General features: G+C 36.0%; 1 protein-coding gene across 5 annotated transcripts in view; it reads left to right on the top strand.

The window, feature by feature from the left end:
• Positions 1–26,693, top strand: part of SNX29 (sorting nexin 29) — a 128,322-nt gene that overhangs the window by 78,698 nt on the left and 22,931 nt on the right. For 2 of the 5 annotated variants that reach the window (XM_080617428.1, XM_080617426.1), the window contains 3 exons: positions 4,253–4,393; positions 17,974–18,113; positions 23,539–23,568. In XM_080617428.1, the coding sequence (XP_080473554.1) occupies positions 4,253–4,393; positions 17,974–18,113; positions 23,539–23,568 (311 nt within the window). Of the gene's footprint in view, positions 1–4,252; positions 4,394–17,973; positions 18,114–20,954; positions 21,034–23,538; positions 23,569–26,693 lie in introns of those variants that run through there. The other 3 variants (XM_080617429.1, XM_080617427.1, XM_080617430.1) reach the window with 2 other exon arrangements.

Below are 26,693 nucleotides of genomic sequence, written 5' to 3'. Positions count from 1 at the left end.
CTGGCCAGAGGGCAAAGATTTTGGAATGTCACCAGAGGAGGAGGTGATGCGTGCTGAAGAGGCCCCACCATATAATAAACTGTCAGAAAGTGAAAAGCAGGATGCCTTGTTTACTGATGGGTCCTGCCGTATTGTGGGAAAGCATTGGAGATGGAAGGCAGCTGTATGGAGTCCTCAACGACAAGTTGCAGAAACTGGTGCAGGAGAGGGTGAATCAAGTCAGTTTGCTGAGGTGAACACCATCCAGCTGGCCCTAAACATGGCTGAACGAGAAAAGTGGCCAGTGCTTTATACTGACTCATGGATGATGGCAAATGCCCTGTGGGGGTGGTTGCAGCAATGGAAGCAAAGCAACTGGCAATGCAGAGGTAAACCCATCTGGGCTGCTGCAGTGTGGCAAGATATCACTGCCCAGGTGCAGAACCTGGTGGTGAAGGTACGCCATGTAGACGCCCATGTACCCAAGAGTCGGGCCACTGAGGAACACCAGAACAACCAACAAGTGGATAAAGCTGCTAAGATTGAAGTGGCTCAGATGGACTTAGATTGGCAACATAAAGGTGAATTATTTTTGGCCCGGTGGGCCCATGACACTTCAGGTCATCAGGGCAGAGATGCAACATACAGATGGGCCCGTGATCGAGGGGTGGGCTTAACAATGAACACTATTGCCCAAGTTATTCATGAGCATGAAACATGTGCTGCAATTAAACAAGCCAAATGGTTAAAGCCTCTTTGGTATGGAGGACGATGGCTGAAGTATAAATATGGGGAGGCCTGGCAGATTGATTATATCACACTCCCACCAACCCGCCACGGCAAGCGCCATGTGCTTGCCATGGTGGAAGCAGCCACCGGATGGCTGGAAACATACGCTGTGCCCCATGCCACTGCCCGGAACACTATCCTGGGCCTTGAGAACCAGATTTTGTGGCGACATGGCACCCCAGAAAGAATTGAATCAGACAATGGGACTCATTTCCGGAATAACCTTATAGACACTTGAGCCAAAGAGCATGGCATTGAGTGGATATATCACATCCCCTACCATGCACCAGCCTCTGGGAAAATCAAATGGTACAATGGGCTGTTAAAAGCTACACTGAGAGCAGTGGGTGGTGGGACTTTCAAACACTGGGATACACGCTTACCGAAAGCCTCTTGGTTGGTCAACACCAGAGGATCTGCCAACAGGGCTGGCCCAGCCCAGTCAGAACTTTTACATACTGTAGAAGGGGATAAAGTTCCTGTGGTGCACATGAAGAATTTGCTGGGGAAGACACTCTGGGTTATTCCTGCTTCAGGTAAAGGCAAACTCACTTGTGGCATTGTTTTTGCTCAGGGCCCAGATATACTTGGTGAGTAATGCAGGAGGATGGGAAAGTCCGATGTGTACCTCAAGGGGATTTGATTTTGGGGGAAAACAGCCAATGAACTCAATTGTATGCTGTTGCCTGCTATGTAGCACTTTTATAGCCCACCATGTGGTGACCAGATGTCTTCAGGTCACCAGCAACTGGCCCTGACTTCCCTCCGACCATCATCCCAACAAAGAATGAACTTCGATGAAACTGGACGAGTTCTGTGGTAAAGGAACGATCAGTGTCAGCAGGCAATGATCCAACTCTGCACACAGCCTCTCCTGCTCTGAAAGACTGTTACAAGAGATGGAGCCTAACATGATGGACTGGATGGACTCAGCAGCTTTATAGGGATTGGTCCGTGCGCTAAGGAATGATCTCTGTGTGTGGATGTATATATATATATATATATATATGTATGTATATATATGAGTGATGGTATATTGAAAATACGGGATCTGAGCATGACATGAATGTTATGGAATAGGGGGTGGATACTGTCCTGGGTTCAGCAGTAGCAGTCATTTTTCTCCTTCTTAGTAGCTGGTGCAGTGCTGTGGTTTTGACTTTCAGCCTGGGAACAGCACTGATAACACCGATGTTTTTAGTTGCTGCTCAGTAATGTTTACTCTGACCAAGGACTTTGTGAGTCTCATGCTCTGCCAGGGAGAATGGGAAGCCGAGAGGAAGCAGGGACAGGACACCTGACCCAAACTAACCAAAGAGGTATTCCATACCACAGCACATCATGCTCACTATATAAACTGGGGGAAGTTACCCGGAAGGGCTAGATCACTTGTCAGGCTGGGTATCGGTCAGCTGGTGGTGAGCGGTTGTATTCTCTTCCCTTGTTATTTCCCTTATAATTATTATTATTGGTGGTAGCAGCAGTGATTTGTGTTATACCTTAGTTACTGGACTGTTCTTATCTCAACCCGTGGGAGTAACATTCTTTTGATTCTCCCCCCCATCCTTCCAGGAGCAGGGGGGAGGAAAAGGAGGGAGTGAGCAAGCAGCTGCGTGATTCTGAGTTACTGGCTGGGCTTAAACCACAACAATGAGTTTTATTTAATCATGCCAAATACTCGTATTTTGTATTTTCCTTCATTTTTGTTCAGAGGTGTACTGAACTGTTCAAACAGATGGGCCTGTAGGTGTTTAATTATCTTTTTTTCAGCTTTATTTTCAAAATGAAAGAGAAATCTGTATACTTCTTGCAGACTTGTTATAGTGGTTCCATCTGAATTCCTGTTACCAAAAGTAGTTGAAGTTTTTTCTACATCTGCATTTGTAATTCACACAGTACTCTGAATCTCTTGTACTCTTAGGTGTGCTAAGTTTGGAATTACAGTATTTATTTTTGTCCTCATCAGAAAACATGAGGAAGTACAATAGTAACAAAAAGCTACACTTTTTATCCAATAGAATCCATTATTACAAATATATGAATGTTTTCTACAGTGAAATGCTGTATTTTGGCAGGAACCGCATGGTATCTGCATGGTATATTATCTCTTTTGTTGCAAGATAGAAACCTTGTATAAATTTGAGAAACTAGGTTTCTGTAGAGATAAGAGAACTTCTTGAAGACCAAACAAAAGGAAGGCTGCAGAAGCTGCTTTGTGGGAGAAGACATTTACTTAACATCACCGGATCTCTGAAATACCATAAGCCCTTAGTAACATTTTGTCTTTTCGAAGGACTTGGTAAATCTAGAAGAGAAAGGCTGTGTTAATATTTCAGTCATCAGAAGAAACTACAATTCAGTGCTGGAATCTGCCACATCAAAATCCAAATTTCATCTTTTCTTAGTATTTGCAAAATTCCAGGTGCTGCTGACCACTTTTCATGTTGCTGGTGGTGTGATGTTGCTTTTTCCCATACGCATTCTCCTGATACTTGCCTTACAGCTTAATAAAACACTGGTATTGTTGGAGAAGCAAGTGTCATCAGTACTATTCCAGCTTAATTTTTGCGATGCAAAATACTGAGCCTAATAACACACACATGAGAATGAATGAGCTACAGATTCTGCAGAAGCAGCTAAAGAAAAGGTCACTCTGGGACTTGTGTTGTGGTGCCTGGTTTAGAGTTTCTGACTTGTGCTATTTCAGCATTCTTTTTAACTGTGGGTTCATTTCTGTAGAGGAAAAGTTATCTTCTAGTAATGAAGGAAATCTCAGATTTCTGTCATTATATTCCACTTCCACATGAAATTTTCCTAGAGAATGTGAACATTTAGCATGTAATACATAATATGCTCATGAAATAATTAATTGGCAAACAAAACCAGAATCACAAGAACTACAGCTGTGTTAAATTACTCTTAATGTCCTATACAAGCAAAAACAATGAACTGTGTTTATTTTCCGAACAATAAAATTTCTATTTTAGTTTTCAGTGATTTTTTTTTTTTTTTTTTTTTTAAGAAAGTAAATTAAGTTTTATACTTTGGATAAAATTATGTTTTGCAATTCTGATGCTACAAAGCTGATTTACAAAGATGAAAAGCTGTGTTGAGTGCATAGAAATAAATTTTATAGTGGTATTATTATTTCCTTTTGTCACTGGCTAGTGGAATATGCTGGAAACCATGTTAACAAAAAGTGCTGCAACGTATGCCCCAGGATCATGTTAAAATGAGCAAGCTATGTTTGTCTTGATTAATATTATAAAAAGAGACAAAAAGAGAATGAGAGGGAGAAAGGGAGAGAATAAGATTAATGACCTGTACAACAGAAACAGCTAATGTAGAGTCAGAGATACAGCTATGGATAAGAGATCTTGGAACTTCTGGTACCATTGTGTCATGAAGCTTTAAAGAGTAAAGGAGATACATTAGTTCAGTGGTTTGTCTTCAAATGATTTCCTTCCCTATCTGTGTTTTTCAGGTTTATATTAGGATAAAGGACGATGAATGGAACGTTTATCGGAGATATGCAGAGTTCAGGAGCTTGCATCATAAATTGCAGAATAAATACCAGCAAGTGAGGACTTTCAACTTTCCACCAAAAAAGGCCATTGGAAACAAGGTACTTAACTCACAGTATCAGTAACGGTTGTGGAGAAAAAAAATTTTTATCCACACACACAAATAGACCAGGTTGGACGGAGCTTGGAGCAACCTGGTCTAGTGGAAGGTGTCGCTGCTCTTGGCAGGGGGTTGGAACTGGATGAGCTTTAAGGCGCCTTCCAAACCGGACCAGCCTGGGATTCTATGACTGTTATAAATACTTTTATCATAAATATTTTTTACACCTGGAAGACAATACCTGCTTTTTCCATACAGACTTTGGCCTCATCAGCTGCAGATTCGCTGATAATGTAGTTAATACATTGATCTTTTTCACTCACTGAAGAGGAAACTGTTTTTATTAAACAAAATGTAGATGGCATACACAGTAGAGGAATGCACAAAAGTCCCCAAACTGTACTGAACAGCTTATATGTGAAACCTAATCTCTTCTCAGTGTGTGCCAGCAATTAACACTGGTCAGTAATTCATTAAATATTTCTGTAAAATTTAAGGAATTTAGACCAACACATCTTAGATTTCCTGTACTGCTCACTGAATTTTTTAAGTTCTTTAAACTAGCTTTTTAAAGGCATTTGGATGTTTAATTACCATAATCTCTCTCTTTGTGTCTTTGTTCTCCCACTTTAAAATGGGAATTTCTGCTTTTTCTGTTCATATAGGGGTTTTGCAACAAATACAGTAAATATTATAGTATGGATGTAATAAATATGTAGTATCACGTAGCTTAATCCTTAATCATCAAAACTTTAAAATGTATGAGAGCTTGAATACACATTGTAGTATGCATCACAAATCCAGGAGGGATTGAGAAGTAATCAGGATAGTTTTGGTTTACAGTGTAGCAATGATATGAAAAAATTATTTAACAATCACATGCAAAATATTTGAGATTTACATCATGCCTATGACTAAAAATGTCTGTACTAAACCACAGGGTGCTTAAATCAGCATTCCTAATGTTAATCAAGTTTTTTAGCTTTTATATGGGACTTTCTCCTTTTTTTTTTTTTCTCTATAGTGTCACTGCTGTTTGTATCAAATACCTAAGAAGCACCAACCATAGTGATCAGCATAGTCATCAAAAGAAGGCTGACGTAATGACTAAAATAGATATTAATGACATTTTATTTGGCCTAAGAACACAGTAATGCATGTATTGCTAAAATGCCAGAATCATACTAATTATATCTGATGAAACTTTGTGTATGATAGAAGAACCACCAGTGCTGATTCATGTAAACTAATCTAAAATTTCAAAAACAAATAGAAAGAAAGCAATACTAATAAATTCCTTAAGGCATGCAGGTGTCAGTGAATGTGGAGATTGTCAGTATTTATAGGTACTAACTCTGATCTTATTTCAGATGATCTTTCCAAGTATTCTGTAAACTTGAGTAGGTCAGGTTGGTGCATTTGATATAAAATTAGTAGTAATGCACATAATCTGGATTAGATGGTGATGATATAAATATATTTATATCATCATTTACATATAATAAACATATATATGTGAGTATATATATAGGTCATGATTTGCCTAAAAAGGTTGGACCAGATGATCCTTGAGGTCACATCCAACCTGGGATTCTATGATTCTATATAGAATTTATCAATAAAACCTATAGGTCTGTTTGCATGGCATAAAGTCCATAGCTGACGTTCATTGACTACATCCTAGTAAATGAAGTACTTATGAGAGCCTTCCTGCCTTTTTTCCCCAGTGCATTTTTAATTTCATTTTTAGTGGATAGTTTTGTAATAGAAACAATGTATTGTTTTTTTTCTTTACTACATAACTAATTCTCCTTTTTTGAAGTGATGGAATATCAGCCACTTCAATATATTACAAAAGCCTTCTTTTAAGCTTTCTTTGATAGTCTTTCATCCTTAATTACTTCAAATACAATTGGTGCATACAAAATTTTTAGTTGAGGAACTCATTAAAAAATTTACATTGCTTATTCTTTCAGTGCTTTAGCTTTGGGCCAAAATTCTACCTTAACATGCATAAAACCACAATTGCTTTCTGCCATATCAGATCTCAGAAAAAGTATCTTTCCTTTACAGTAAGAAATGGGTGACATCCATCACACTCCTGAAAGGCTCCCATGATCAGCCATAAGACAGTGGTTTAACTAGAATTATGATTAATGGTTACACTTCTGGCTACCTGCTGTAAATGGCTTGTAAGTTGTAAAGTGGGGCTTTCACGTTTACAAGAGCTTACTTCAGTTTGTCACTCATGAGTTTATTTCCACAGCACATTATGTAGACACATTTTTGTCCTTTCAGTGGTGCTATTTTCTGTACTGTGTCATAGCTGTACATGTTATGTTGCATTTAAGAACATTGCGTGGTTTTGCGTACTATAGTGGATCATGCTTCAGAAACAATTACCCGATAGATCCAGCAGGAATAGAATCACAGACTAGTTTGGGTTGGAAGGGACCTTAAAACTCACCCAGTCTCAACCCCCTGCCGTGGGCAGGGACACCTTCCACTAGACCAGGTTGTAGCTCTTTGGAACACATTACACTGACTGACTGTCCCTCCTTTCCATGGCAGAGTAAGTTGAAAAAACTGGAAGGCTTAAAAAATTGTTGTAAAATTAATTAAGTCGTATGGGAATGTCTGTCTTGGAATTCTGTAGGATGATGGATGTGTGTGTGATGTTACACTTGCAAATGCTTGGTAACAGGCATTAGAAGATAGTGTCAGTGCTGCTTTTTTCAGTACTGCTCTTTTAACTTCAGTGGCTGCCAAAGCGTGTTCCCTTTTAGGTGTGTTGTTAGATTGCACTAAATATTTTTCTCTTTGATATTGGTTGTTCAGTTTTGAATAGAATTGCAGCTGTCTTCTCATTTCTGAATTAATTAATACAATCTTAAATCACTGCCTAAAGAGGCATTTCAGTATCTAAGCTCTGCTAATAGAACTATCCTTATGCAATTTGTCTAGGATTCTGTCAATCTATGGTTTTTATGTCCTTTATGAATCTTCAGTGTTACTAGATGCCCAACTAGTACATTGGTAAAACATAGTCCTCCGTGTGCAAATGGCTAAACCCCACTATTTTACAGCTTTTGGGAAATGGTGGTGGGTGCTTTTTATATCCTTCAGGTCTGGACCTGAATGATGTTGTCCATTGCCTATGTTCAGTACACTGCATTTGGTACTATGAAGCTAATGAAGGTGATATGCTTACTCTAAATCTTAGGGGCACTGAAAGCGGGTTTTGCTCTAATTGATGCCTCCCCTGATACCAGCCCTACATTTGGTGCTCAGTTACACGTCTCAGATTTAGGGAACCTCCAAACCACAAGAGGACACCATGTTCTATGGAATGACCTAGAACTACTACAACCAAGTCATAGAATACTATCCACTTTCTTGCTGTGCAAAATATTGGAGCTCTAAGGAGGGAACTTGACTAGCAGAGAGTAATGTAGAAAAAACTGTGAGAACTATTAATTTTCATGCTTAATTTTCCTGCTTTACTGCAATATAAACCAAGGAGATCACATTCAAATGCAAAGCTGCAGAGTTTTCTGACACAGGGAAAATTTGCCTTTGAGGCTGGTGACCTTATTTTCAGTATCAGTTTAAACATTTGAACTAATGAAAGCAATGAAAAGAATAATTTGATTTATAAATGTTGCTTTGAATTGTCAGGACAGATAATGTGACTACTGAAGGAAAATATATTAATAATGTTTGCAATATTCCATGTATTAGGTTTCATGTATACTAGTCCCCGTGGTGTATATTTTCTACTAAAAATCTGTCAGTGCTGGTAGCAAGTAATTGTCAAAATCTTTATAAATAGTCCTTGCAAGAATTAAGTAGTTTTCCATTAGCTTACCGATGTTTTGTTTGAGTGAAAATGAGAAACATACTTTTTCTCTTTTATATGTATGAGACATGTCATATGCTCATCATGTGTTTTTGTACTTAATTTTTGAACTGTAGATAATTTTATTTAAAACCGTGTTTTTAACATTTGAACACTTGAACTGGTTTTGAAATCTTCAAACATGCTCCCCGTGTATCAGCCTGGTTTGTGATTTGCTAATTATTTTATATGTAGGTGTATATACAAAGACTAGTAATTTCAAACTATGTTTTTCTTGCATGAAATAGATTTTTGCCTTTTAGCCAGCCTTCAGGTGCTTTGGATCTTTTGAATTCGTAAGTCCATTATCACAGTCTTTGTAACTACTGCTTTCCTATCAGGTTCCTGACATCCAAAGGACTGGTTGGTGTCTCACTTCTTGAAATGTTGCTTTCAGAATAATGGTTGAGTAATAATACATAACATACTATTGTTCATTTTTTTTGAATATTGCAATGTCCTGAAAATTTCGGTTGCTACTTCTGCATTGGGCAGATCATAATGCTTACAGAATGGATTTTAGTAACTGAGTAAACATCTAATTAAGTATCCTCCTGCAAGGGTATTGTCCCAATAGAGGACATATCAAAATAGGAATGGTTCTTTGCTTCCACTGAAGATGTGAATTCAGTGATTATCTAAGTATGTAGAAATTAAATAAGGTAGCTGTCTGCTGAGTGCTGACTTGACTGACTGATATCCTTTGCTTTCCTTTAAAACGTCAGATACCCCATGTGGAAAGAATACACAGCACTTTTCTGAGATTAGAATAGAGTGACTTTGCCATGACTCCTCAACTGCCTAGGAGGAGCAGCACAGAAATCTTAAATAAGTTTTCTGACTAGGAGAAAATACTGAGAGCAACATCATTCATCATTTTTAGCCTATGCAACTGTAGTCTGTGAGCTTTTACTTTAGTCATAGCTTCTTTCATGCCCAAATGTTAGATAAATAGCATTTATTTATTGCCTATCAGCAACTAAGGTAAATTATAGATTATACTGTGTAATTATTTTGAAAGTTATATTGTGTAATTAGTTTAAAAGTTCGTAAATGTGTATCTTGAAAGATAGCTGTTTGTATACACACATATACATGTGTACGCATATGACAACATCAAAGAGGGCATTTAGGAGAGATATGAAGTTGGCTTCTGGAATGTATCTTGTGATTGTGCAAGTTCTGCTCACCAGGGACTTTCTCCCGTTCATGTCTGTGGAAATCCTGCCTTTGCACTAAGAGGGCATTCCATTTTTTATTGTGTTATTTCCTGACAGCAAAGCTGCATTTTTATTACTGTCCAGTCTGTTTGCCTGTTGCTGAAGATAGGGGAGAGTTTAAGATGGTCTGCAGATTAACTGTTAGGGTTAAAAGGTATAGAAGGTAAAGATTGTATTGCAAAGAAACAGTCTTATGCTTATAATGCTTATTGTTTCTTAAAAGTTTATCAAGTAAAGAGTTGTTTAGCTGTGTGTGTCTGTGTATATACGTGAAGTTGTTTGAAGCCATTCAAAATAGAGTTTGAATGTTAGCTAAATAGTATTTCTTAGTACTAAGCTTTGATATCCTATGTCTTCAGTAGAATTTTATAAAATTATGTCTCTCTGATGTTTCAGAATTGGAATACATTTATTAAAGGAGAAAAGCTTTGAAAATATTAATCCTTAAGTTATATATTGCAAATTTTAAGTTAAGGATTGCTTTCATTAATGCTGACTTAATTTGATTTTTGTATGAGGTAATACAGATGCTTAAATTCTTTATTATTCTTGCTTTTCAAAGTGAGTAGATTTTAATTTTCAACCCCCTTAGTGGACTTAATTAGTACATTGAGTTATTTTCATATACTGTTTTGCCTTGTGGGTTTTTGCAAAAACTGTAGCTAATATAAATTTGACAGACATGCTTGTGCTATAGTATGCTTAAAAAGGAAAGGGATCCGTTTGCGTGGTGTTCAAATCAGGAAAGGAACTCAATATTATCTTTATAGCCATATGTATTAATTCTGTAATACTGTTTTTATGGCATGCTAAAGCCATAAAAGAAATTTTTTCATTAAGGTCACTGTGTTACTTTATAACTGGAAAGTTAAATTCTCAGAGAAGAATGAGCTTTAAATAAACCATTGAGATTAAATGAATACAATCTAGATTTCAATAGGTAACTTAATTGAAGTACCATACAGATAGAAATAAGAATAATTTCACGCTTGGCATAATTATTCAGATTTCTGGTCACAGCACACCTCTTCCCTGACACTGCCACCTGAGCGCTAAGGGGAACTGCAGAGTATTTCTGATCTGGAATCCAGATCTCTGGGTTTTCTCCTGGAAAAGACTGCAGTTGATGTTTTATGTATGCAGCACTTGAGCGACAGCATTCAGTTCTTTGTTTTCATTTATTTGTCATATCACTAAAAGAATGGAAATAAGTCAATGAGATATAGATGGCTTTTATATGACAAATACTTTACAGCAAATACTTCCAGTTCTGTGGTATGGAAAGTTTGGGTTACCTGAAATCCAGTATGGAGATGGAAGCTAGCACAGTGCACAGTGCTGTGTTTCATTTCTTGGTGGTTTAATTTAAAGGGTAAGCAGTTTGCCAACTCAGACTTATCCATCTCTTTCAGAATGTCTCACTGAATTAATGTGTTCATTTGATGCTCAACCGTAACATTTCGTGAAAATTGTGAATTGAGTCTTTCTGTTGTTTTTTTTTTTTTTTTTTTCAAGTTACAAATATTTACTGTTAATTCCTGTTGAAGAATGAGGAACACAGGCTATTAAGGGTGTACAAAATACATTTTTTCTTGTCAAGTGGTGTTTTTTGCTGTCTGTTAATCTTATAGTTAAAGAAAAAAAATTCATTCTAACAAATTATTCAAGATAGAGCCCATAGAAATAGTTGAGATGCTGTTGCTGTACATTATTACATTATAGCGGGAAAATAATGTGATTTACATGCTGCTTGGGCAACTACTAGATAAAAATGTTGCAGTTTTATACCAATTCATGCACCATTTGGGTATTCTGGTAGCCTCCTGGTATGAAATGAAAATATAAAAATAATCCTAAACATTTATGTCTTACTGTGATAATGATGCTGCATTACCAAGCATTCTTCAAGTGCCTCAGCCAGTTCAGAGAGGTACAAGACATAGTTTGACTGAGATTTGATGACATGGGGGAAGAATTGACCAAAATGGGATTGTCTGTTGTTTAGATAGAGCCGAGGGACTGCTCTTTTTTGTATCTATTAACATGTTCGTGCTCTGGACTTGCTTAGAGGATGCCATGCAGCAACACGGTATTATAAGAAAGCACAGACAAGTAGCTAAAATGCAGTAGTATATGAACTACTCTCGTACCTATCCCTGGTCTAGTGAAAGGTGTCCCTGCTCATAGCAGGTGGTTGGAACTGGGTGAGCTTTAAGGTCCCTTCCAACCCAAACCATTCCATGATTCTCTGATTTCCTTCCTGAGCAGGTAGGCTGTACTGAGCAGCTCAGCACAGTACTGCAAGAGATGCCTCAAGTCTAAAAAAATTAGAAATCCTGATGAAAATGTTATAGTTGTCCGCATAAATTTGGTCTTGACTGAGGGCATTGACATAGCTGACCCTTAGTATGTTTGTTTGTGCTGGATGGTTTTGTAGCAATGCCTTTTTCAGATGACTTTATCTAAAAGCATCTCTTACTCTCTGGTATCCTTGAAATGAACCCATAGTTGGAGATGGAAACACATCCACTATTTTAGTAGAGAAACACAGAGTAGTTATTACAATTACAGAGTAAATATCCACTTAAAGAAAGATTTATTTTCAAAACTGAGGATTCCTTGATTCCTTATTTCTGTCTCATCCTCTTAAATTCCTGTTTGTTCCACTGAACAGTAGATGTACATAAAAAGATGTACAGATGTACGGATGGGAAAGGTGGAAGTTTCACCTATTGTACACCCTTGTTTTGTTGTCTATTGCCAGCCTCATTCTGCCTCACAGAAACCTGCAAATACAAGTAGGATAGAAATTTTAAGCTCATGTACTTTCAGTAATTTTATTTTTGTATAATGTGGTAGTATATGGTATATCTGGTTTTGGAAACTGTTCCTTGCTAAAACTGCTTCATGATGCAGTAGTTACTGAGGGACAGGTACACTGAAGTCATGTGACCTTTGCAAAGGTGTCAGTAAAAATTACTACTTGCTATCTTTTTTTAATCACAAAGCACTGAGAATGACATTGAATGTTTCATTAGCTCCCAGTTCTGCTTCTGATTTCCAGCTTTATTTTGAAGTTAACAGTTTGGTTCCCTGTAAACAGACAAAACCTGATACAGTAATTTTGCTAAGACTAGTTGACAGAGATTGTGAAAAATATTAGGCTCCACTAGAAGAACCTGAGCTTATTTTTGCATTTGCAGGTCCATCTTTGAATAGTGCTATTGGGCACTTTTTTTAGGATGGGATCCACTGTGTGCTACCAGAGGCTGATACAGCTCTCATTAATCCTAAAGCCATATTTATTTTTATTTTAATTGAATTGGACTGAGCCCTGAGCTGTTTTATTGTTTGGTTTTGTTTTTTCCTTTTTTTCCCCAGCACTAACAAGAAGAGGTTAGTGAAAGGATAAATAATGGTTAGAACATCAGCAGCAGTGCATTTTATGTTGATTTCAACAGCACCAAACTCAGAATATGAAAGTTTTATCTGTCCTGGCAGGTAACCATAGCAATCATACAATTTCCAGCAGCTCATGGAAAATACTTAAAACTTCTAAAGTGAGCTGTCCCATTAATAATGAAGAACATCACTGTTTTGCCATCTGTTATGTGCTACCAGTGTATATGAAAGACCAGCAGTTGTGTAAAACAATTTCAGCTGCAAGTTGGAATCAGTTTGGCTTGTAATGAAAACCTGCAAAACAGCGTAACATAAAATGTGGTACATCGGACTCTGCTTTTTAGTTTATAGCTTAACATTATCTTCTAATAGCTGCTAAGAGTCTATAAGATTTCCATTATGTATTCTCATTTTTAAAGATCTGCAATGTGATATATGCATTTTATTGTGGGCAGATTCTCAGTAAAAAAAAAAGTAATAAAATATTTTGGGAGGCATTAATTTCAAATTAAAAAATCTTTTCCCAGATGTGTTTTGCTGCTCCTGCAATCTGAAGCACTTTTACCTCTTAACTGGAATTTTATGGGCCCTTAATCAAAAGTACATGCTCAGGAACTGTGGTCTAGGAAGTAAGTTCATGCAGAAACAGGAGTAGCTTTATTTAAAGAACATATGTCTACAAATTGAAGGTGAATGCTGGTATGTTCAGTCTCAGTTAACAATTTGTGGTTACAAGCTTCCTCTGCATAACTTGGTGGTAAACGTGGCCAAGATGTGCTACAGATGTATATCAGAGCCTGACCATGCTTTTTCTATTACTGAATCCCGCTCTATATAGTACCTTTCTTTTAATAGGGGAAGAGAGATTCTTAATCAATTAGGAAGGGCAATAGATTGTGGTTCTAGGCAGTGTATCCCTGCATGTACTAGTTTTCTATGCATGGAATGCTTTCATGAGTGGTTGATCATGTGGTGCCGAACGTGTGAGGCTTTTTTTTTGGTCACGTGGAGCTCCTTTTCAAGTACAGTCAGGTAATTTCATCATCCTTACAAACAGCAGCAGTGGCTGTCCAGAAATAATTCCTCCCAGTGAGGACGTGTGCAAAGAATTTGTCTTTTTGAATTGAAAAGAAATCTCCAATCTTGAAAGCAGAGCTCCTGCCTTCTTGGAATACACTTTTGCCCCCTCTAGTGCCATGGGACCAGGAATTAGGTTTATCATGGATATAGTAGGAGATGTTTTATAAATAATAGTTAAGTTTCTTCAAGTTTGGGGATCATACCTCTACCACTGGAGCAGTTAGAAGAACTGAAAGGACCAGTTAGCCTTGCGTTTTGGTTTTTAAAGTTAGTAAGATTGTAGCCAATTGTTCAAATACCTTCATGGAAAGATTTGTAGAAACAGCATCTAGGGCTTGACTCAGTAAAATGCCTAAAAACATGTGCTCCCAAATTGGTTATGGAAGGATCTAGTATGTTCTATATAAAATGGAGAAAAACCTAATATAGAACAGTCTGGGGTTTGTGTAATAATTTCAGATATTTATAATTTGTATCCTGTTAACAGCTCCAGCTCTTGAAAGTATAGGAACCAAATACGTATAAAGCTGGTTTTAGGACCAGTTTTGGCATGTGCTTCTGGGAAAAACTATGTAAGGGGTTTTTTGCAGAAGTATATGTAGTTGTAATTTTAACAAAATTGTTTTGTCTCCAAAGTACATTCATATCAAGCATACATAAGTCTGCATATTAAATCTTAGGGGAAGATCTTTGTTGGTCCCTGTGTGAATATAAATGCGAGTACAGATTTGTATTGGCAGGTACAGTTTCATGTGTCCTAAAAGCATATTTAGGTTTTTTCACTGATAAAAATCGAAATCAAAATCTTTCCCTTTACATTTTGCTTGTAAATAAAAATGCTGTTTAGGAGTTGGAATATAAAACACGAACTAGATTTCAGTTGTAGATAATTTGGTCTAATGGAAAGAGGGTAGTGGTTACCTTTTTATAATGTGAGACTGAAAAAAAACTGGCCAGCCTTTGAAACAGTTGTGGTTTTCTATTACCAATTATTCTAGTCACTGTTTTGCGACAAAAACTCTTCATTACTGTAACAACTTGTCAGTAACAACTCTGCAGTAAAATAATTCCTCTGAGTAGCCAACCTACTGCTGCAAAATGCATGTCTAATGGTAAAGTATAGGCCTCCAGCTGAGTTGTTTTGCCCTTAGGTTACATTACTTCTGGTAAGGACAGTGAGCCTCTGTACCTGGTACAGAACCTCAAGGTAGATTGCTTAGTGTTTGATTAAGATTAAATTTTTGTCAGGCTAAAAGAGCAGTTTTGACTGTTTTCAGGCTGAGTTTGATTTCTGAGATTTTCTGTATCTTGCTTGGAAAAGTGGCAGAAAAATAGCTATATCATAAGCACCAATTAGATCAGCTTTAAACAGCAAAAATGCATTCTCTAAGCATGTTGTGTCAGTCTTAATTAGAAAACTCTTTGCTGTTATTATCTGTAGTTAATGGGATTCTTTACAATAACATAGGGGATAGAAAGTGCCAACAGTGAGCATTTTGCTCCTGTGTTTGTAACAAAGTGGTCCTGCCTGTGAAAGGAGATGTATTTATTTAAATGCATGTGCTGTACAGGAGTTGTACTAAAAGAATGCAGTTTCTGCTGAAGAGTATATTTCAACATAATTGAAGCAGTTTCACTACAAATACTGCTGTTGAAGGTTTGTGACCAAAAATCCCTTAAGAACTGAAAAAGTGCTAATGAATGTGGAAAATTGAGATTTTCTTGAAAAGCGTAAATGGGGGCTTGAAAGCATAATTGGTGGAAAATGATTGAAGTAGAATCAAGGATGTGTACTTGGGGTGAGGCCAGTTCTTTGGAGTGGCTCAAAGCTGAGGCCATGTCTGCACTGGGAGCAGGCTTGTAGATCAAAACAGTGCTCCTCCTGCCTCCATGATACACCATCAAGTAGGAGAATGAGATGATTACTCCATAACTGAAATGGTCTCATGTGCCAAGCATCACAGCTACTCATGTGGTTAAAGCTTTTGGAACCAAATTTTTTCCACAAACTTTTTTCTTCCTCTCTGAGCCCTCCTGTGTGCCACACTTTATCTTCTGCCTCACACAGCCAGTGGTAACAAATTAGTGTCCCTACTGATGTGATCACGCAACACTTTAAATCCTTTGAGTAAAAGATGGGAAGACAAGTTCCTTGAGCTAGTCAAGAATCCAGTAAGGACAAAACTCTTAGTGAGAAGAGGAAAAATAATGAAATTAGTTAATCAATATTTCAGTACTCTTATTTATTAGCATTCTATTTTATTCTAATATTATGTGTCACCACTTATTAAAATTTCTCTCAACAGCTTGTGTAGACTTCTGTTCCACACATTTGTCCAAACCTTGTCAATGCAGTGGAGCATAGAGCAACCTGTTGCTCTGTTCCATTTGAGTAGTAACTCTACTCACTTGTGGAGTACTGGGTGGCAGAGTGGATGAAGTGCCAACAATGCAGCTTTGGCTTTTAATAAAGCATCAGTTTCCAAGAGGTTTCAGACTTCATTTTTTCATTTCTCAGTAAATCAGCTAACACTAGAATCACTTCCTACACAATTTGTGTATGTTGCTGAAAAACAATATGACTGCTATAAAAGAAATAGCAAACAATATAAAACATAGAGTTTTTTTTATTTTCACACTGATCTTGATTGTTACATGTATTAATATTAAACTGGAATGTGAAACAGGGCTGAACATCTGTGTCAGTTCATATCTGTAAAACAAACAAAATGAACATAGATTTTGGAATCTTGTGAGCTCAGTTAACATCACAAGAACTGCCTAAGTTTTTGAAGCCTATAAGTGTGAGTGTCTTCAGCAATTATAAATTTTACAGTAATTACACGTTATTAAGTAATTGCATGCAAATAAACATGAGCAGAAAAGACTTCCTTAAATTATAAAAAATGAGGCTGTTTTGAGTATACAGGATTAGTTGCCTGTATTTGCAAATGTACTTTCATATTGGTTGGAAGTTTTTTGTTTCTTTGTTTTAATTCTATGAATTTAAATGACTACTTTAAGAAATGTCATTCACAGTCTTTGCTTGTTTTCTTATGTCTCCTAAAAATAATGCTGTTCCTGGTAACTTTCCTAATGAAAGAGAAGAACAGAACAAAAAATCAACAAAGGTTCTAGGAACTCCACAGCAGTCCTGAATTTGAAGGAGCATCTTTACTTTGAGGATGAATTACTCTGTTTTATCTAAGGAAGTAATAATCTTCAGATTTTCATCCTGTCAAATGTGTAGACTTTATATGATAGTTCATTGTAATTTTGATCCCTCCCAGGAAAAGGTTGAAGCTAGCTGTAGGTTACGTGATGCATGGCATGAGACTTTTAATTTTCAAGTCCCTCAGCAGAATGTGGAGTTCATAGAACTATTTTATTTATTAGCGCCAATATAATATAAAATATAGAGTGCTATAGGAATTTAAGATTTTTATGACAGTTGTAATATAATGTTTAAAAATCAAGCTACTATATGAAAACTCAACCACAAAATAATAATTTCTTTACATACTAATGAAAAAGCTGGAAAAATATTAATCCATTCTGGAGTTTGTGTACCCAACATCTGAGAAGTATGAATTATGATGGAATTGTGGGAATAAGTTGATATATCCTCCTGCAAAGACGTAATTCCAGATCTCCAAAAGAATCACATAAATTGTTATGCCACTGCCTCTATGCCACTGTTATGCACTGCCTTGCTAAGACTGTAGCATTTTGTGGAGAGCTACTATTAGGAAAATAATTCCATAGAAGAGACATTCTTCCAAGGAGAGAATTTGGCATCCTGTCAGTGGATGTTTTCGCAAAACAGTTTTTATTAGATTGCATGATTTTCCTTCATCTCTAAGAAGGACAGTCAAGGATTTTTTTACATATTGCCAACGAATTTTTATTTGGACTTTTCAGTTGCATTATAGAACTGAAAACCCTGTCCTTCGTGCCATTCATATTTATTTCTATTTTTAGGATGCAAAGTTTGTGGAAGAGCGACGCAAGCAGTTACAAAATTACCTAAGGAGTGTAATGAACAAAATTATTCAAACTGTGCCAGAATTCACAGCCAGTCCCAAAAAAGAGACTCTTATTCAGCTGATGCCCTTTTTCATGTAAGTATCTGTCAAGTAGTCAAGAAAATATTAAGCTTTTCCACTACAATTTAAGATACAATGCCAGCATCTCCAAAATCTGTAAACCAGTATAATTTTAAATAGAAAGCTCCTGTTCAAATTACAACTGCTTTTGTTATATTTAAAGTCATATCTAGTAATTGTTGGTGATATGAATGGTGACTTTGAACAAAAGTCATTGTGTAAAGCTTAGAAAAATATCTAAGCTCCTCAAAACCTGCATCCACACATACTCTTCAAACATGAGATGCTTTTGATTTCTTTTGCATTTTTCAGGTTTATTTTGGTTTTGTTTCTGTGGGGTTTGTATTTCTGTTTTTAAATTTATGTTGGGGCTCAGGGTGAAGCACTAGTAAGGACTTAGTAACCAACTTAAAAAGTCAAGTTGTTGAAAGCTATCTAGCTGAATTTTGCAATCTCCTGATGGATGTTTTGATTTCATTAATGTTAATGTTGAATATGTCCAGAAATAGTTTAATACAGTCATCTGGTAAAAATCTCAAAACAAACCTCTTGATATACAGTCATACAAGGCATATCATCTGTTCAGATCTTTCAATTTTGCTGCAAACACCATTTTTACAGTATTTTTAAATAATATTTAGACTCACTTAAGAAATATTAATGAAAATCTTTCTGAAAGAGGTCTCAATTTATTTCTTTCACTGATAATTTTTCAGTATAATGGTTTTTCAGTACTAGACCTGTATGAATTCTGTAGAGGCTTAACACACACTTATAGTAAACCATCATATTACATTTGCTGTCCACGAAGCTCTGCACAGGCATTGTGCATCCATGACTGTGAATTCATGGATCAATTTGCAGAGTCAAGACTGATTTAAAATTAATATGTTTCAGTAGATATGTGCATACATACTGTTTGCATGGGCTCAGGCAGAGTTTCAGCTTTCCAAGTTCAAACTTTATTTCAAGCAACCTATCTTTGTCAGAAAATGTAGTAGATAAATGGAAGAATGCCAGGATGTATTTTGTGCCATTCATGTTTGTTCAATTTTTCCTGGATTTGAAAAAGCAAAAATCAATTTGATGAGACATCATGATGAGTAAATGGCAAATTGATGTTTGTAGGGACAGATGTCTCAAGAGACTTTACCTTTTTCTCCGTAAGAACTTATTTTGTAGAATTTGACTAAGGGTTGTAAAACAGGCTGTAAAGATTGAAATGGTTTCAAGTACTTCCAGTTGAGAGGCTCCTGTGTGGCTTTTTGTTAAGTCATTTAAAGAAGCTGTCCATGTACTTCATATTTAAAGAGAGGGGAGGTGAATGCAAAATACATTTGCAACTCAATATTCAAATAATTTTTGTTCTCCTTTCCAATGATACTTTATTTTAAGCTGGTTGAGTATCGCAGTGGAAAGTAGTGAACTGGTAATTTCTTGTCAACTTCATGTCATAACTTGCAGCTTTAACTGCTGTTTAAGGTCCTGTCTTTTCATTTCCTGGACATAATTGATTATCCTGAGTTGTACACAGACAAGAGATAATGCAGAATAACATCTGTAAGCCAGGGGTAGCTCAGCTTCAGTCTGCTTATGAAAGAAATGTAATTTCAAGCTTTGTGGGGCACAGAATATTTTAACAAATTATGATGGTTTCAAGTGTACATTGAATTTCTGTAGTAATAATTGTCATTACCTCAACAGTACAAGTGGTCATAGAGGCAGCAACACAACTAATATTAAAATGTGAGAAAAGGAGACAACATTTTCCACCAGAAGCTATTATGTTAGGAAATAACATTGAATATTCGTTAGCAATATTTATGTGAAGCTTTGGCCTGAACTCATGGAAAACATACTGATAATAGCGGTTAATTACTGGAACTGTGATGCATTATTTACGTGCTTTAACCAGAATTGTGTTGGTTTTGGATTTTCATTTAATTTCAATTATTAGAATTTCACACATTTTTAAAAAAAGTCATTAATTCAGCAGCACTGAACAACAGTGACCATGCTGTGAGATTATAACTATGAGCTAATACAGTACTGATGGAAAAGCAATGATCCTGCTTTTCAGGTGGTTTTTTTTTTCATCTTAATACACTGTTGTCACAGTATCTTTCTATTCTACTTTGAGAAATGACATTTCAAGAATAGTTTATTTATAATCTCTTAGTTTATGTTAAAAGCAGGAAGGGAAGACAAATTTCCTCTTATTCCTCAGCCCTAAACAATTAACTTGCTTTCTGAGAGATCATCTCGTCTCTTTTATAAGTGTGTAAATAGAATTTAGATCTCATGGTTTTGCTTATTAAAGTGCCAGGTATGAGGACCTGCATAGGAGATGTAAAATCACATTACGTAATGGATTCTACCAGTGATGCACAAGTCAGAATAAACACCATTACCCTGTAGGTAAAATGTTGAAAATACATCCAAAAGCCCCTTCAAAACCAAAAAACACCTAAAAAAAACCCAAAACCAACCCACCCCAAAAAACCAAACTCAGCCCTATTTCTTCTAATAAATGTAATGAGCGGAATAAGATACAATTAATTTCATTGAAAGAACAAAGTTTTACCGAGAAGGCATCACATTTCAGTAACCTGTTTTCTCAATAGGGGTACAATTCAGTATGTGAAAAATTGTGTTAGAAAATAAAGCAGTTACCTTGAAGGAAATAAATGTGTTTTAGGAGATTTGCTCAAGGAAACTTGCTAACACCATTTGTCAGCAATTTGTAAATGCCAGTATGATGCGCTGATTGATGCTAACCATTTTTGGGTATAGCTATGCCACAGCTTGCAAAAAGACTATAGTTATTTTTAGTGGGTTTATATTTGCATTTGGCAGTTTCATGATTCGCGACACATCACTTGAAGCAATGGACTGTAGTGGATTCAAGAATATTCTTTGATCCCTGGATGTTGTGGCAAAAAGATTCTGTTTGTATATGTATTGTAAATTATTTCCTTGGAGTTTTTTCTCAAATAATAGATGCGTCAGCATTCTCTCTTAGCTAGTGTAGAGCGTTCTCCATGGGAATATTAGTGGGATTCTAGAAAAGCTTAGCTGTGAGCAAATTAACTGTATACCTCATTTCCAGCAAACAAAGTGGGGTTTTAATGCATTTTTCTACTGAGATATAGGCTCTTCCTCTGCAGATAGAACAGCAATATTAGATTAATAGAAAGGTCTTCCAGACAATAATAGGAGGAGCACATTTTAGAAAGTATCGTTATTGCTGGGCTGTCATTTGAATTCTCAATGTCCTTTATTTTCTGAAAGTCATGACCTGGCACTTGGTGAGTAAGAAAAAGCGTCTAAAAGGAAATGAATTTCAGTTCCACTTCATATTGCCAGCTTCTCCAGTATTGCCCTTCCTTAATGGATTCTGAGCTTCGGCAACAGATCTCAGATGTGCTGGACTCTGTGAAATGTTTCTTACCTTTGTACCACACCTGCAATTATTCTAGTCTGTTAGATTTACTAGTATTTTGGGTTAATAATATAATATAAACCATTGTAAATACATATAATAATGAGGATATATTTTGTGCTTTTAGCACATATGTGTGTATAGTTACTGGTTACATCTTTATTAATGAAAGAGTTAGCATTGAGATATTAGTCATAGGACTGTGGTGCAGAGGGTAACAATACCTCAGCCTAGGAGAAAAAGTTGCAGTCTTAACATGCATTGAAAGTCTGTGGGACATCAGCTCTGTCTGTTAGCAAGCAATGAAATATAAAATAAAAAAATAATTGCCTGGTCTTAAAGAGTTTCTTCTTGCTGCAAAATAAAATGACCACATTTCAGTGTGAAAATGAAAAATGCCATAAAGGTTATGCCTGTCAGACATCTAATAGAAAATACAGGGTCAGTTTTAATTAATCACTTTTAAGATGTGAATTATATCCTAGAATATGATCATGGTGAACAGAAAATAAGATTAGTGTCTCTAGGACTGAATCCATATGTTATTAAACGCTGGGAGGATATTGCCTACAATATTTGTTGCGAGGTTTTTCCTTTGAGGATTTCTTACTTCCAAGTGCAGTCATTTCATACAGACACAGATCTGATGAGGCAAAACATTTTATTTGATCTGTATGAAAAAAGCCTACCACTGTTCTAAAGAAATTAATTTTATTTTGAAACTTGGATATGTTAACAATTTGCAGTGCAATACTGTGAAGTAGTTTGCTAGCATTTCTCTTCATTATTGTATCAAATGGTAGTAGTTAATCATGGAAATTTGATTTGTTTTGATTCCTTATGCTGTGAACTGTCATTAATGTGTATTCTTTCTGTTGTAAATCTCTACCATCTGGAATCTTGATTTGTATTTTTTTCAATTTAAATGCTGTGTTAGTTCAGTCACAGGTTTAGTCAAATAATTTCCTTTATAGTCCACTTTCATGTCTTAATGTAAGTAACAGATTCTGGCTCTGCCTGTTTGTCTGTTTACATGCTGAATAAAATCCTCTTTAATAGTAAAATTGACATCACAAGTTTAAATTTTCCAGTCCACGCAGAGCAAAACCTAAATCAAGAATTGGCTCTGGTGAGTGAGTTTGCTGCATCTGCTGCTGGTGAAGGCCTGTCTGTTAATACGTGTTAGTTAAAATAACATTTCTTTGCACTCAGGATTGGTTTATTATGGATAAATGAAACTTATTACATATACTTGTGTGTTAATAACATTTTTATCAAGCTGTCTGAAAAAAATGTCACACACATTGGCTCTTTGTCAATACATAAATAGGAACAGGAGGGGTCTTTGGCAACTAACATCACAATTCTTTGGACCATATAATAGTGTCTTTCAGCACAAATCATCATCATATGTTATATAATTTCAAGTATGTAGAAAGCTAAAAGCAGTAAGAAGTTGGGACAAGAAACACTAAACTGTTGTGATGTTCCATTTTTCTCTCTGTGTTTTCTGTATCAGATCTCCTTATTTTTCGGAAAATAAAATCTTTCTTCCCATCATCCTCATTATGGGCACAAACTGAAATACAGGAAAAATGAGAAAGAACATCTTGTACATTAAGGGTGATGGAACACTCTTAACAGGTTGTCCAGAGGTGTTGGCACTCCATCTATGGAGATATTAAAGACTGTGCAGTCCACAGTTGTGGGCAGCCTTGTACAGGGTGATTAGCTAAGCCATTTCCAGAGGTGCCTTCCAGCCTCAAAGAGTCTTATTCCTCAAAATCTCAACCTGCAGTTTTAACTTGAGTTGTGTTTTACATAAACCCTGGGCAAAGAAGTGTTAGCTAAATACCAAGAACTCTGCCACTTTATGGACTCTTTTGCTTTGCAAATGCAAATGTTTGCATTAAAATATATGCAAGAATAGTGTAAACAGAATTTTGTGAATATTTTCACAGATCACTTTGCTGAGTATTTTTTTATCTTGTTTTCTAGGCCACAGCTACATGTTACAACAGTTTCTAGGTAACTATTACATGTTCTGCTGAGCTGCAGAGCTGGACATTCGTTCTCTTGTGGTAGCTGCTCAAATGTATGCTTTAAAGAAAGCAGAAAACCTGCTCAGTTAATCATCAGAAAAGAGACTAGAGCAGGTTCTGGGAAACTGATGTCTGCGGGATGTGTTTGAACACCAGAGGAGTCGTCAGTTCTCCATAATGATGATTGGATCTAATGCTCAAAAATAGGTTGTCTTCATTTCACTGGATGGCATTACTGGCAGCATATTTGATAGCAAAAGCTCTGTTCTTAGCTGTTTTGTGTCTGTTGTCTTTGAGTCACCAATTCAAATTGTAGTAAAAAATTCACTGTTTTCTACCTCTCTTTCTCATTTTGCAAATGATTCTTCCCTCCTGGAAGGTGGCGTTATGAGAAGCACGGTAGAGAGATACAGGTACCAACCAATAAGCAAATTTCAGTACCAACACATCAGCCACTCAAAACTAAAAGTTGTTGCCATACAAATATTCCTCTCAAGACTTATTTAGCACTAAACAGCATGTAAAGCCAAGTATCTGCTTTTGCTTTTCCAGATCACAAAGTTAAAATAATGTGGAAGAATAGATGTTAATTCTTGAAGGGTTGAAGAATTTTGGTTTGGTTTGGATTTGGGGGTTTTCTTATCATCTTTATTTCAGTTGCAGTTCAGTGTGTCACTAAGAATATGTATATAAAGGTATGAGAGGTAAAAAGAATGTTCACTTCTATACAGTACCATTGCTAGTATTAAAATGTTACTTTCAAGCATATATGAAATAAATCTTACAAGAAAATGATGGTGAGGTTCCTATGGATGTTGTATCTCTGAGTTAATTTTAAAGAAATTGAAAACTGACCCTTCTGAAGTTACTTGCAAAATATTTTAGAGGGATACAAACATTTGCTTAGACTTTAACTATAAACTGTTGGTTGTATTTAATTCAGTAGCTTCATCTCGACAGAGGATAGTTTACAGCAGATACAGGCACTGGTTTAGTCTAAAGAATGAGCTAAAACTTCTTCACATAAACATTTGTGGAATACTATTATAAATAACATCTTTAGATATATAGACATCAATATGTTAACATATAGAGGAGGAAAACTTCTTGAAACAGTGCTTTTACTGCGTTCTTGGCGGGTGACAGTACTAAGATGAGGTTTGCATGAACTAATAAAAATTTTAAAGGAATTGTATGTTTATAGATTTCCGTTTGCAGGACTTTAAATCTCAATCTCAAGGTGAAAAATCTTATTCTGCTCATGTCATGTTCTAATATTCTCTGCTTCATTTTATGTTTTATAAGATATCAGTTTTATAGCTACAGAGAGGTTTCTAAAATACTCTCTTTCTTTTCTCTCTTTACTTGGTTAGTGGACTGATAGTACTGAGTTTATAGCAGCAGAGAGCTCTTAGTTCACCAGTCTTTCTGGATGAATATCTAAAAGATGATTCTATGAAAAAAAGCAGCATAATCCTGAAGCATATTTCTCTAGTTTAAAACAAAATATAAATTATAGTTAATACAGCAGGTATGCATTGGACTGCTCTTATTTGAATTCTGTACTCTCTATATAACATAGGCAAACAAAAGCTTACACACATAAGTCTAAGACAATTAAAATTGGTTTTGTTTTATAATTTTATTCTGCAGAAAAAGTTAGCTTTGAATATTTTCAGGTATTGAGATGACTGTTTATACCTGAGTGCTGAATGTTCATTGAGATGATGCCTTTGACATCCAGGTAGTTAGGGTATGGTTATATAGTTAGTTAAGCATTGATTCAGTTCTGTTTGTAGGATAAGTGGTGTTTAGTTACGTATGTGTTTGGGGTGATACTAGTAACATGATTTTTGAACTGAATTTTTGCTTAGCCACCAAACACGGTAGGCTACAGTTGCAACCTGAAAGTTCGTGGGGCAATTGGAAACAAGAATTTATTTCCAGTTCCAGTAAGATAGCAAAATTGTACTGTCCATTGACTGTGCAGTGTATGTGGTGTCAATATTCTGCTGGTGATGCATTTTCAGATAAATCATAAGATCAAAAGCAAACAAAAAATCCCTGAAGTAATGCAAAACAATGTCAATGTGAAGTGAGGAAGTTTTAAATGCAATTCTGAATAGGTTAATTTCTCAAAAAAGAGTTGGTGACGGCATGATGCTTCTTTAAGCTGTTAGTGTACTTATCTGTGCTTTCCAATAGAAGAAGTGATAGTATTCAGCTAATTCATCCTCAAGCATTGTGGCTAGTGGCCAGTTTTTACGTGCTTGCATCTTTTGAAGTGGCAGCTTGTGTTGTCAACTTGGCACTGAATGAGTTCAGTATCTCTTTAACAAATCTCAGTTATGTTCTGTAACAGCAAGTAAGTACTCTGATAAAGAGGAATATAATTTACATGAACAAACTGGGAATAGAATTTGCTTAAATATGGGACTTTTAATTAGTAAAGCACCTCCTGATGCTTGAAACATGCTAATGAAACTAATTTATTGAGATGTTAATTTGTTGTTCTACTTACAAAACTATGTAGAGACATTATGCAATATTTATCTTTCAGTAGAAATGTGTTGCCAAGCACTGATTATTGTTGCAGTAAAAATATCTTCGATATCTAAAACTTGATTAGAATGTTCAGATAATGCAGGAAGTTTCATTGCAAAAATGTACTGTTCTTCTGTGGAATTTTTGCTGATGATAGAATTAAAATATTTGAAATGGAGTGAACCATTCTTAACAAACATATGGTTGTCTCACTCTTATTCTTGGTTTCTGCATTCCTCACTTTGTAACTGACAGGTTTGGGTTTAGTCTCTTATAATCAATGTGGCTTGACATCAAACTTTAAAAAAGCATCATGCCTGTTCTGATCTAACTGAAATGTGAAGAAGTAGGGCAGAAGTTGTTTGATAAAAACATAGGAGAATTCATACTTAAATCTCTCTTGTTTCTGCAAGACTTGTATTATCGTGTTACCTTGTCTTTTGTGTTTTGGCACATACTGACCTTGAAGATGTGTATTACATAACGTTCTACAAATGTGTTAAATTTTCCCTTCCCTTGTCTAAGTAGTTGAGATGGTTTATGAATGCTGGAGGAAAATGACAAAGG

The sequence above is a fragment of the Psittacula echo genome (assembly GCF_963264785.1).
Source record: "Psittacula echo genome assembly, chromosome: 5".
Taxonomy (NCBI): Eukaryota; Metazoa; Chordata; class Aves; order Psittaciformes; family Psittacidae; genus Psittacula; species Psittacula echo.
This window is presented reverse-complemented; position numbering and strand designations above follow the sequence as displayed.